The 14,105-nt window shown below is 37.1% G+C and overlaps 1 protein-coding gene across 4 annotated transcripts in view; it reads right to left on the bottom strand.

The window, feature by feature from the left end:
* Kif3a (kinesin family member 3A) overlaps window positions 1-14,105 on the bottom strand; it is a 51,930-nt gene that overhangs the window by 36,773 nt on the left and 1,052 nt on the right. For all 4 annotated transcript variants that reach the window (XM_074057215.1, XM_074057212.1, XM_074057213.1 and 1 more), the window contains exon 2: window positions 11,908-12,181. In XM_074057215.1, the coding sequence (XP_073913316.1) occupies window positions 11,908-12,181 (274 nt within the window). The remainder of the gene's footprint in view (window positions 1-11,907; window positions 12,182-14,105) is intronic.

Genomic DNA, 14,105 nt, shown 5'->3' with positions numbered 1-14,105 from the left:
TTTATTCTAGTATAAATTTTACCATTATTATCAACATGTACAATATACACTCTGTGCCATATAAACAAAGCACTGTTAAAGCATCAGAGTCAGCAAGACACTCCTAATTATTAATAAACAGTATCCCAAGGCTTAAATGCAAAAAATCTTACATTATAATTATGATGAATTTCTTGTGAGTTATATACTATTGCTTATGGACATTAAATTGGAGAAGGTAGTAGAATTACACACAAAGAATACAGGTTCTAGAGCAGAAAGACCCCTATCTGAAGTCATATCTGCCAATTTTTGGCCACTTGACCTTGGATAAGTTGCCTACCCAGAGACTGTCTCCTTCAATAGTAAAAGAGGGATAAGAATAATTTCTCTACATTAATAGTAAGAACAAAATGAAACAATTCCTGACTGGTAGAGATTACCAGTAAATGGCAGCTTTTTTCTTTTTAAAGTAAGTTGATTATTTGACTAATATTTTTAACATAATAGTGGTAAGAAATAGGGAGTAACAACATAATAGGGATAAACAGGGAGGTGACAACATAATTATTATAGGTAATTATAGATATAATTTAAATTTTCCCAACACCTTAAATTCATTCATTCAACAAATATTTGCCACACATATGAGTGTGACACAGTGCTAGCCACCTGAAGCAGAGTAACAAATAACACAGATACAATCCTTAACCACAGGGTGTGTATAATCTTGGGGAGGAGACACTGGTGGAGCAATTCTAAGCATGCTGAGTATCAAGAATAAGGAACAACTCTAGATGAAAGTAAGGACTTAAACCAGGCAGGGGAATGGCCAGGAGAGGCTCTGCAGAAGAGGTGAAGTTTAAGATGGAACCTGAGGGCTGGTGGAGTGGCTCAAGTGGTAGAGCGAATGTGTAGCAAGTAGAGCTCCTGTGTTCAAACCCTAGTACTACCACACACACAAAAAAGAAATCTGAACTACAAATAAGAATCAAAAAGAACAGGGGGCAACAGGCAAGAAAGAGAATAGAGATTTTGAGGAACTGAAAAGAGATCAGACTAGAAAAAAACATGGAAAAGACACAGTGAGAGCTCAAGACTGGCAGGGCCCTAATCACGAAAACCATAATCAAGTTATGGTTTAACCATAATCAATAATATAAGAAGTACAATATAAGACAATATGAGAAAACAGCCCCGGATGTGATAGCATAAAAGAAAAAGCCTCTGGACAGTACTCTATTCAACTAACCTCAAATGCATCATCATTTTTGGAGTTTTTGTGAAAATAATCTTGCTAGTCAGTTAAGAAAACTCAGGAGAAGAGGACCGTCCTACAGACCTACTTCTGGCAGAACAGGAATGAAGTCCTGAATAACCTCTTGGCCTTCACAGGGCACATACAGTCAGAAATCCACAAAAACTAGTGCATACATGGATAAGAAAAGAGAAAAGTGCTGTTCTGTGGGTTGGAATGGTAAGATGCCCTCATGAAATATGGAATATTAGCAAAGCTCCAGTTCTGTTCTTCTGAAAATCACTAAATTATTTCTGAATACTATAGTAGGTCTCTTCACTTTTTTGCAGAGTAGTAAATCTAGCTTTTTTGTACAAACTTAGTACTTGTCCAAAGGTTTCATCTTTTAACCTCAAGTTTCTTAGAGATTTGACGACTTTGTTGTCTGTTTTCCTATGCCTTTTTGCTCAAGCAACATGTATAAATGTTGACTTTTTTCTTAGATTTCATGAGAACAACAAAAACAAAAAAGAATTCTTTCAAGAAAGAAAAAGATTAAATACTTTTTTCCTTACACTTTCTTAAAGGTCAGGGGGCTTTGTGAAAAAAGTAGTAAATAGTTATTTATAACTAGTATACTTGTTGCTATTAGTTTATCTTAATCAAAATTACTAGATGATAGGGCTCAGGAACTTATTAACATGTATTTTGGTATACTAATAATCATTTAAAAATAAAGACTGTCATGTATTCTTGAAAGGAAAAAAAACTAGAAATGGCCTGAGATTTTACTCAGTTTCCACATTTCCTGGTCATATAATTTAAAATGGTGCCAGATCTGCATGTGAATGTTCACAGCAGCTTCATTCATAACTGACAAAACTTGGAAGAAGCCAAGGTACCCCTCAGCAGGTAAATGGATAAATAAACTGTGTTACATGCAGACAATGAAATACTTATAAAGAGATAAGCTTTCAGCCAGGTCTGATGGCTCATGCCTATAATCCTACCTACCTGGGAGGCTGAGAACAGAAGAATGGCAGTTTAAGGCCAGCCCAGACAAAAAAAGTTCATGAGACCCTCATCTCAATGGGAAAAAAAAAAAGCTGGGTATGATGGTGTGTGCCTGTCATCCCAGCTATAGTGGGAAGCATAAAATAAGAAGATTGCAATCAGGCAGGCCTGGCAAAAAACTTTCAGTACCACTAAAGGAAGAGAGGGAGAGGAAAGAGCAGAAAGGGAAAGTGAGGGAGTGGAGAAGGGAAGAGCACAAGCATGAGCCTATCTAGCCATGAAAAGACACAAAGGAAACTTAAATGCAAATTACTAAGTTAAAGAAGGCAATATGAAATGTCTACACGCTGTATGATTTCAACTATATATCAATCGGAAAAGGGCAAAATTATAGATACCATAAAAGATCAGTGGTTGCCAGGGTTAGGATGGAGAATGGGTTGAATAGGCAGAGCACAGAGGATTTTGAGAGCAGAAAAACTATCCTACATGATAGTACAATGGTAGAGAGATTATTATACTTTTTATTCAAACCCACAGAATGCACAACATTAAGAGTGAACTCTAATGTGAACTATGGAGTTTGAGTGATAATGGTATGTCAATGTGAGCTCATCAACTATAACACATGTGCCACTCTGGTCGGGGGTGGTTACCAAAATGGGGGAGGTTGTACATGTATAGGGACAGGAGTTATGCAGGAATTCTCTATACTTTCTGCTGTGAATTTTGCTGTAAACATAAAACTGCTCTAAAAAAAAAAAACTACTAATTAAAAAGAGTTTTGACATAGGGGTTTCACTATTGTTTCCCAGGCTGGTCTCCAACTCCTTGGCTTAAGCGATCATCCTGCCTTGGGCTTCCCAAGTAGCTGGGATTACAGTTGTGCATGCAGTTGGCTAAAGTTATTTGTAAATGGTGGAAGGATTATGTATTTGCCATTGAAAACCCAAGAAATTATAGCTAAGCCAGATTTTGATAAGAGAGAGTAACCTGCATCATATATTATAGCATTAGTAATTGCTATCCTTTTTTAGTTTTTCTATTACTACTGACAATTTTCATCAGCATAAGACACTGAAAAATAGGTTCAAAGTCTTGATATTCAAATGCTATTCTTTATAGCATTTATTTTTACAAATACATAATTCTGAGCCAGGTGTGGTGGTGCATACCTATAATCCCAGCTACTTGGGAGACAGAGACAGGAGAATCTCAAGTTTAAGACCCTACTGCAAAAACAAATTGGAAAAAATCAAAAGGACGGACTGGAGATGTGGCTCAAGTGGTAGAGTGCCTGCTTTACAAGTGCAAAGCCATGAGTTCAAACACCAACCCCACCAAAAAAAAAAAGTAAAAAGGGCTGAGTGTGTGACTCAAGTGGTAGAGCACCTGGCAACATTTGCTTTAAAAAAAAAATCATTCTGCTAACTCAAAATTAAACTAGTAACACTTCTGCTTCTAACCAAAATGGAATAATAGGACTAAATTAGCCTTCCTGGGCTGTGACTAGCAGTAAGCAAAAATACATGAAACACCAGTTTTTAAGACAATGAATAAGAAATTCAAACCATGAAATGAGAGCGGGAGCCCAAGTAGAGGCCAGCAAACTCCCTGGGCTAAGGAAAAGTTGTTAAGTGAGCTCCGAAGTAGCTACAATTTGTAGAACACAGTACCACGGAGGAGAAAGCTGGACAGAGAGAGCTATGGACATCTGCAGAGGGTCCTCCCCAAGCATTCAACTGAGTATTAATCAGATATGAGAATGAGGAAGTAATCTAAATATGGGGGAGGGGACCATCTGGAAGATTGGAAGGAAGAATGCTCTGCATTCACACAGGCCAGGAACAATATCCGTTTCCTCCAGAAGCACTGGAAATCTCATGATTCACAAGGCATTAAGTACAGTATACGAAGCCATCTTGTCTCAGTAGTGAAGAACAATTAACCCTAAACTGAGCACTGCTCAGGTCTTTACTAACAAATCTTAAAAGGCAGACTTGAAAGGATCAAACTGTTTTGCAAGTAACTGCATTCCACAACAAAGCTCATAAATGTTTATAGAACAAAAAAATAGGACTGTGGGCCTGGCTGAAGTGGTAGAGTGCCTTCTTAGCAAGCACAAGGCCTTGAGTTCAAACCCCAGTACCACCAAAAAGGAAAAATAAAAAAAAAATAAAATAAAGCTCTACTAGAATAAAGAAATATCCAAGATGCAAGGTAAAATTCACAATGTCTAGCATCCAACCAGAAATTACCAACTTTGCAAAAAAGGCAAAATGATACAACCTATAATGAAAAAAAATCAATCAATGCGAGTCAACTCCCTGTATAGCTATCCTTATCTCAACTAGCAAAAACCTTTGGTCCTTCCTATTATGGCTTATACTCTCTCTTCAACAAAATTAGAGATTAGGGCAAAAAAGTTTCTGCCAGGTAGCGAGGGGATGGGGGGGAAGGTAGGGGGTGGGGGGGTTAGAGAGGGGGTGGGGGAAGGGGGGAGAAATGACCCAAATATTGTATGCACATATGAATAAAAAAAACTCAGAACTGACTCAACTATTAGAACTAGTAGTCAATACATTAAAGCAGTTCTAAAAACTGTATTCCATATATTAAAAAGTTAACAGTAGAGCACCTCCCTAGCAAACCCAAGTACCACTACCAAATTTAAAAAAAAAAAATACATGGATATAAAACAGAAAGATCCAAATTAAAATTTCTAAAGGTGAAAACTACAATATGTGAAAATACAATACACAGTGGTTAATGGCAGATTAGGGAGTACAGAAGAAAAGATTAGTACATTAAAAACATACCAATAGAAGCAATCCAGAAAGAAGATAGAAAATAAAAACAGAACAGAACTGTAGGACACTTCAAGCAGCCAGATTTCAAGCAAGCACTCCTACATGTCTTTGGAGTTCCCAAACAGGTGAGGAGTAGGGATAGAGAAAATATTTGAAGAAATAATGGCTGAAATTTTTCCAAATTTAAGGTAAGCTACGAACTACAAATCCAAAAAGCTTAGCACAAACACAAAACAAAGAAAATTCACTGGAGTATATTATAATCAAAACTACAAACACAAAACTAATGCTTAAGAATAAAATCTTAAAAACAACCAGAGGAAGAAAAACATGAAGGAAACAAAAATAAAGATGAAAGCAGATTTCTGGGAAACAATACCAGTGAGAAGACAGTAACGTAATTCATTAGAGCTCTGAAAGAAGAAACCATCAACCTAAAATCTTATACCCAGTGAAAATAATACCTTTCAAAAACAAAGGTGAAGTAAATGCTTTTTTTACACTATAGGAAATGTTAAAGGAAAGTCAGGTGCAGTGGTGCAGGCCTAGAATCCTCAGAAAGCTGAGGGACAAGATTTCCAGCTCAAGGCTAGCCTAGACAATTTATCTTAAAATAATTTTATCTCAAAATAAAATATGAAAAGGGCTGGAGATGTAATTCAGTGATAAAGAGCTTGCCTAGCATGTACCAGACTCTGCAGTCAATCTCCAGTACTGAGCTCAGGGCCTCACACTTACTAGGCAGGTGCTCTACCACTTGAGCAACACCACCCGCCCAAGGAGGATTTTTTTTTGGATTATCAAAAAAAGGGATTTCAAGCTGGGCATGGTGGATCACACCTGTAGTCCTAGCTATTGAGGAGCTGGAGATCAAAAGGATCAAGGCTCAAGGGTAGCCCAGGCAAAAAATCAGCGAAACTCCATCTCAACCAATAAAAAGCTAAGCACAGTTGTGCACACCTTCATCACAACTACACAAGAAATGTAAATATGAGGATTGAGGTCCAGGCTGGCCAAGACATAAAAGCAAGATTCTATTAGAAAAATGACAAAAGTAGAAAGGGCAAGACCAACTGTATGCCGCTGAGACTCTTAGTTCTTTGAAAACCCTACATGCAAGGCTGGCTCTTGGCTAACATCCAGGAACCTGAATTTAGGAAGGCTTCTACCAATCCCTAACTGGTAAGAGTGACTCATTATACCTAAACTATTTGTACAAAACAACGTGGTTTACAGTAAACAGCTGCTTTCCTGCTAAGAGTGTGGAATAATGGAACATGCTTAGGTTCAACGTGCTTATAATAACCAGATCCCAATAAAAACCTTGGGTGCCAAGTTTCTAATATACTTCCCTTGATAGACAACATTTTATAACATTTCACAGGTATTTTTGAAACAGCTCGAGGGACACTGGGGTAGGAAGTAAACTTGTAAAAGCTCTGTTAAATCACTGTTGATGTTAAGTGTTTATTATAAGAACCCCTTTTGATGTTTACTTTTCCTTCAAGTAAGCTGAGATGCTGGGGGCCAGAGCCATTTGACTCCCTAGTTGAAAGCTATTAGACACTTCTCTAGTGACTTGGCTGCCTTGAGCAAAGGACTATCAGCCAAGCAGCCAGCCAGACTACCCTCATGCCAGTACCTACTGCCTTGAACACGCCACAGATGGGTTGAGGAAGCAACACAGCAACCACAGCTGCTTGCTGCTAAAGCACAGCTTGGGCTCCTAAAGACAGTATTCCAGCCACAACTGTTTCAAACATTTTGAACTGGACTTTTGCCATTATAAGCCTTAGTGAATTCTAGATGATCCTCCAGCCATTTCTATCTAGGCCAGAGGGAGAGCACTTCTTCTAGTGGCCCAGCAGAAGGCATGTGACTGGTGCAAACACAGTCCTTCATTTGCATGAGGAAATGTTGTGATTGGTACAAGTGTAGTCCCTTATTTGCCATACCCCCTTCCCGGCTACATAAATAGGCTGTTTGGCTCACAAAGTAAGCCAGCTTGGAGACACTCTTGCCCCTGGTGCTGTAATATTAGGCCCAATAAAAGACTTCTGAGTGATATTTTTTCTTTTTTTTTTTTTAATCTAGTTTTGATTTTTATCATTAGCAGAGTGGACTAAGCTGGTACCTCAAAGAGGGAATGGCAGAAGCAGCAGCAGAACTTTCACAGCAGTGGAGATAATGAAGGGCAAATTACAGGAGGTCTCAAAAGGTGATAATTAGCAAGGGAGATACTTCTCTTTCCCAGGAAACATCTGTTTGCACCAGAGGACATCTCTGCCCTCGGGCAATAAAAAAAAAAAAAAGGCTATAAAAACCCAATTTCCAACCTGACCCACAGGACCACCAGTTTCCAGGTCCCGCAGCATGCCCTCATGCAGCCTTTCTCTCCTCTTCTCTACAAATAAAATCTTTCTGACCACTACTGCTGGAGTCCGCCTCTGCTTTCAATCTCAGAACGGACCAAAAACCCCAACATCTAAAAATTCCTGCATGTCATCTGTGTATCAATAGTAGTAACAGTAGCAGTAGCAACAAGACCGCAGCTTAAGAATTCCAGAGAGTAGACAGGGCAGAAACAAGGAGGAGCTGAGGTAAAAGAGACTACAAGGTCTGTAAAAAGCTAAAGACAGGAAACTGTGGCCCTGGAAGAGTTAGAGTTGCTAAGCCTTAAGGGCCAAGTCTCAGACACCCTAGGCCTCAGAGCTGTGGATTCCAATACCCTGGGCCCTGAGGGCTGTAACACTAGCTGATGGAGGGCTAAGAGTACCAACAACCAAGGCCTGTACAAGAGCCGTAATGCAAGAAGACAGGACTCACTTCTTGCTCCTTGCTACTGTTCCCACAACAGCTGGAAGCTGAGGATTACAATAGCTGCCAAGTGCTGGGGCCTCTGATGGTTAAAGCCCAGAGCGGTAAGCCTCCAACCTGACTGCATAAAGCCAGGCTTGGAAGGGACTGCCAGCATTAGAACAGCTTTCTCCTTGCTTATCTATAATTCCTCTGAGGGTAGCCCAAAAAGACTCCAGACAGCTGACTGGTAGTATTTTCATACTCTAAGGTAAAAGAATTAAGCACATCACACATCCTCTGTGATCAGTGGGAAAGAACTCTTCAAAGTTTGCATAAGGTTTTCTTGAAACTTTGCCCCAAACACTTTTTTCTCTTTGCTGTTTTTTTTTTCCTTTTTATAATAACAATTATCTGATGAGTCTTGTGAATCCTCTAAGACATCATTGAATCTGAGTTGATCATAGGGATAGACCTTTAATGCAGCTACCTATTAGAAATATGCTTTCAGTATAAAAACACAAGTAGGTTAAAAGGATGGAAAAAGATATGCCATGTTACCACTAATCAAAAGACAACTAGACTATCTACATTAACATCAGACAGCAGATTCCAGAGCAAAGAATATGAAAGGGATAAAGAGGGCAATTTCATAATCAAAAAGTAGTCCATTCATCAAGATGACACAGAAGTCCTAGGTATGCATTTGTGTACTACTTACGTAGTTTCAAAATGCATGAAGTAAAAGCTGTTAGAAGTAAAAGGAATAAACAAAGAATTGCATACCCTTCTCAATAATTGAAAATAAGTAGCTGGGCATAGTGACTCATGTCGTAATCCTAGCTATTCAGGAGGCAAAGAATGAGAGAATTACAGTTCGAAGCCAGCCCAGGCAAAAAAGTCCTCAAGACAATAAAAAGCTGGGCTCAGTGGCATCTGCCTGTCATCCCAACTACTTAGGAAACATAAATAGGAGGATCACATCCCAGGCTGGCCTAGGCATAAAATCAACACCCAATCCTCAAAATAATCAAAGCAAGCAGAGGTTGTAGCTCAGTGAGCTACCATATATGAGACCTTGGGTTAAATCTGTAGCACCACAAAAGGTAAATAAGTGTTGCGAATTAAAGAAAATAAGTAAACACATGGGAGGGTTGACCAACACTATCAAACGAATTGACCTAATAGACATTTATATAAGAGTCAGACTCAGGCTAACAACAGCAGTACACAAAAAGATTTAATAAATTATATCCTAGGATATAAAACAAGTATCAATAAGTTTTAAAAGATTCAAATAATACAAAGTATCTTCTCTGACTAAAATGAAATTAAACTAGAATCAATAACAGAAAAATCTCTGGAAAACCTCAAAATAGCTGGCAACTAAGTGACACATTTCTAAATAATTCAAGGATCAAAGAAATTAAGACATCAAAATAGAAAGTATTTTGAACAGCTTGAAAACGAAAACATAGTATGTCAAAATCTGTGGGATGCCCCTAAAACAGTACTTAGAGAATAACTGATGCCATTAAACTTCTGTTATCAGAAAGGAAGATCTCAAAACAATGACCTCAGCTTCCACCTTAAGAAAACAGAAAAAGATCAAATTAAGCCCACAGTAAGAGGAAAGAAACAATACAGATCAGAGCAGAAATCAATAAGACAGAAAACATAAACAGCAATACAGGAAAATAAAATTAAAAACTGGTTCTTTGGGCTGGTGGAGTGGCTCAAGTGGTAGAGTCCTGTCTAGCATGTGTGAGGCCCTGAGTTGAAACCCCAGTGGTACCACCACCACAAAAAAAAAAAAAAACTGGTTCTCTCAGATCAATAAAAATTGCTAAACCTCTTGTCAGTCTAATCAAGAAAAAAAGAGAAGACATAAATTCCCAATATCAAGAATGAGAAAGATTATATTCCTGCATTCCTACACACTAAGCAAATAAAAATAGTATAAATAGCTTTTGCCAATAAATTCACATCACTGCAATAGACAAATTCCATGAAAAACAAATTACCAAAACTCACTCAAGAAAAAGGGTACAGCAATCTGAATATCCACATATCTATTAAATAAATTGAAACTGGCAAAACTTATAAATCTTCCCACAGAAAAACTCCAAGACCAGTTGGCTACACTGATGAATTCTATCAAACATTTAAAAATAAATAATACTAATTCTAGCCAAATTCATCTAGAAATTTGAAAAGAAGAGAATAATCCCCAACTCATTTTATAAAACTAGCATTATTATGATACCAGAAACAAAGACATTACACATCAAAACTTATAGAAGAATGCTCAAAGCGATATTATTCATAATAGCTAAAAATTGGAAACAACCCAAATGTTCATCAATTGATGTATGAACAAAATATTTGTATCTATTTGGTCATAAAAAGGAATGAAGTACTGATATATTCAACAACATGAATGAATCTTGAAAATATTAAACTAAGTAAAAGAAGCCAGACACAAAAGGCTACATAGTGAATGATTCTATTTATATGAAATAGCCAGAACAGGAAAACTCAAGAGACACAGAGACATTCGTGGTGGCTTTAAGGGAAGAGAATGAGAGTGACTGCTACAGGGACTGGCAATGTCCTTTTGGAAATGTTCTGGAAATGTTCTCGAAACAGATAATGGTGATAGTGGTACAACACTGTTAATATACCAAAAGCTATGAACCCTACACTGTAAAATCATTATAAGAATGAATTTATGAGCTAGAGCATAACTCAGGTGTTACAGCACCTGCCTTGCAAATGCAAGGCCCTGAGTTCAAACCCTGAGTACCGAAAAAAAAAAGTGAATTTATGTGACTTGAATTTTATCTTAATAAAAACTACCTTAAAATTGATTGCATTTTTAAAAATTAGCAACAAGCAATCCAAAAATGAAATTATAAAAACAACTCTATTCACAATGAAAAATACCTAGGAATAATGTATGATAAATGTATCAAAAGAAATGCAAGACCTGTCCACTAAAAACTATAAAATATTGATGATATTAATTAAGCAAAACATAAATAAATGGAGAGATATATCATGTTTATGGATTGGAAGACTCAATATTGTCAAAATAGCAATTCAATAAAATCGCAATTAAAATCCCAACAAGTGTTTTGTAGAAGTTGATAAGGGGCTTCTAAAATTTATATGAACATACAAAGTATCTACAGAATCAAAACAATTTTGAAAAAGAATAACAAAGTTGGAGAATGTACACTACCTAACTTCAAATCCCTAACTTCAAACCATATTAGAAAAGTACAGTAATCAAGACAGGCTAGACATGGAATAGACAGTTCAGAAATAGCCCACGCATTTATGATCAATCAATTTTTGACAAAATGCCAGTTAACAGGGAAAGAACAGTGTTCTCAACAAATGATAACAGAGCAACTGACTATCTATATGATGATGTAATTTCACTTCTAGGTATCAATCCAAGAGAAAACTTTAAAATATGTCTGTACAAAGACATATAAATAAATGTTCACAGCAGCATTATTTATCTTAGCCGAAAACCTGGAAACAACCCATTATTTTCATCCATTGGTGGAATAAACAAAATAAAATATGTTATAGTCATACAATGGAATGCAATTTAGCATTAAAAAGTCACAAACTGGGCTGGCAGAGTGGTGCAAGTGGTAGAGCACCTGCCTAGCAAGCGTGAGGCCCCGAGTTCAAATGCCAGTACCACCATCAAAAAAAAAAAGTCACAAACTACTGATGTATGTTTTGAGTGCACTTCAAAAACAAGCTAAGTGAAAGAAAAAAGATTTTTTAAATGATGACATATTACATGATGTTATTTATATGAAACTTCAAGAAAAGGCAAAACTTGACATAAGCGAATCAATGGTTATCTGGGGGGTGGGACTAGAAAGGGGCATAAAGGAACTTTTGGGGAAGATGGAAGAGTTCTAAAACTGGATTGTGGGGGTGGCTGTACAACTGTATATATTTTCTACAATACATCAAACTGTACAGTTACAATAGGTGAATTTATGGGCCAATAAAGTTTTGTTTTTAAGTTGCATATTCACTTACCATTGTAGCCTTCAAGAACAGAATCAATAATAGGTCTTGCAGTTAAGTTGTAAACGTCAAGTTGTTTACTCTCTGGTCCAAAAACAGTATCAAAAGTAAATGTCTTGGGAGGCTCATTAGAAGAATCAGTCTTATGTACAGTGATAGTTCCTCTCATCTCATCCACACTGACAGCCTGTTTGTAGCACATTGATTTCTCTCTGTCATTGAGGGGCCGGCACCTAACAACCACCTTCACATTATCACAGCTTTCTGGCTTCTCTGATTTATTGATCTGGTGGAGACAATATTCACAAATAATAAAAAGAACATTTATTTTTGCCCTCATCATACTAAATTTGTAATTTTTTTAAAAAGCTTTGTCATCTCAGTGCCGTGTATGTATTAGGACTTTGTAAATCTTCGTTAAATTAATGATTTCATACATATGTAGAAAAAGCTTACAAAAAAGATACAAAAAGGAAAATAGTTTGCTTTGCAATATAAAAGAGGGAAGAGAAAATCTAAATTGCCTGTGTTGTGCATACTGTAAAAGCAGAAAAAAAATTAATACATTATAGCTAGTATTTCTGCATCAAAGTCCCTTATATCCTTTCTGAATTTCTTGCCTATAGGAAAACACATGTGAACATGCTTAACAAGTTTAAAAATACAGTAGTGGACTGGAGGAGTGGCTCAGGCAGTAAAAGTGCCTGCCTAGCAAGCTTGAGTTCAAGCCCCAGTGCCATAAAAATACACACACACACACACACACACACACACACACACAGTAGGTCCTTTGTTCCTGAAACATTTACTTCTATTTTCTATAATGTATTAGTAAAAATTTTAATCATATGATATACCCACATATGGCTTATCTTCTCCATAGAAGACAACAGTAAGGACAGAAAAGTCCAATGGCAGACAGAGAAAAATGTCTTCATTATGACCAAATCTTATGCACATTTGTATATATAAAGTTTAAATTTTTGAAATTTTACAAGATTAAGAATCTATGTTAAAACACAATCCTATTATTGAAGCAGTATCTTACTACGTCAGATACTCTACTAAGCATTAAAGAGAAACAAATATAAGCCATTACCATGACTTTCATAATATTAATACAATACCTCTCTCCATCTCTGCCTTAATCACCCTTGTATGGATCACCAAGATTTGGGTCCTAGATTATAGCATCCTAACTGTACTCTGGCATCTAATTAAATTGCCCTACAATCTGTCCTCTATGCGGCAGTCAGTCAGTATCAACACAAATTTAATCATGTCACTTAAAGTTCTTCCATGGCTTCCCATATATCTTATGATAAGAAAATTTTAAGGTAGGATGTAAAATCTGGCTCCCATCCATGTCTAACTGTCTAGGCCTATTTCACTACTCTGCTTGCTCTCTCAGCCACAACTACCCTGGGCTTCGTGTCTTTCTCTAGTCACCATGCTCCTTCTTCACCACTGGCCTTTCTATGTGCTATTCCTTCTGCCTGGAACATTTCTCAGTCTTCTCTTCACTTTAAATAGTAACTTCTTATCCTTCAGATCTCACTCAGTAGCCACTTCTTTGGGAACACGTCTCTGACAAGGTCAAATGTTTTTTTATTGGCTCTGAGAGCATCTCTCCTCTCCACACAATTTTACTTTGGCTTGTCCCTTGTTTGATTAATGTTTTGTCTTTCTATCTTCACCAGAGACACAACCAACTAGTCAAGGGGCTGAATTCAGCCACAAATTTCTTTTGTTTGGCTAATAGTATTTTTATATATTTTTAACTAGTTGCTAAAATTGAGAAATTAAGTCTCTAGAAAAAAAAAAGTAACTGATCTGATACCGAAAGGCCAGAATTCCTATATGGTAACACTTTCCAATTCATTAGAAATGACTTCTGTTGTATGCTACCCATCAGCTTCATTCATTAAGCTATCTCTGTAAATGTGTATGGTTTTCACCTCTGCCCAAGAAGGCAAGCTTTTCTTCCAAATTCAAGAACCTGGCTGGTTTTGCTCAATTTTGCATCAACCTTATCAACCAAATTCTGGTGCCCAATATTTACTGAATGAATAACTTGAAAGCAATAAATAGGAACAGATACAGAGCATTTAATGCTACAAGTCGAGCACGTCCTCCAAGTCTCCTGTGCGTTATTTCATCCTGTTAACAACCCCAAGAGGAAAACTTTAATTATGTGGGAACTAAAGGCC

Source organism: Castor canadensis, chromosome 16, assembly GCF_047511655.1.
Source record: "Castor canadensis chromosome 16, mCasCan1.hap1v2, whole genome shotgun sequence".
NCBI lineage: Eukaryota > Metazoa > Chordata > Mammalia > Rodentia > Castoridae > Castor > Castor canadensis.
This window is presented reverse-complemented; position numbering and strand designations above follow the sequence as displayed.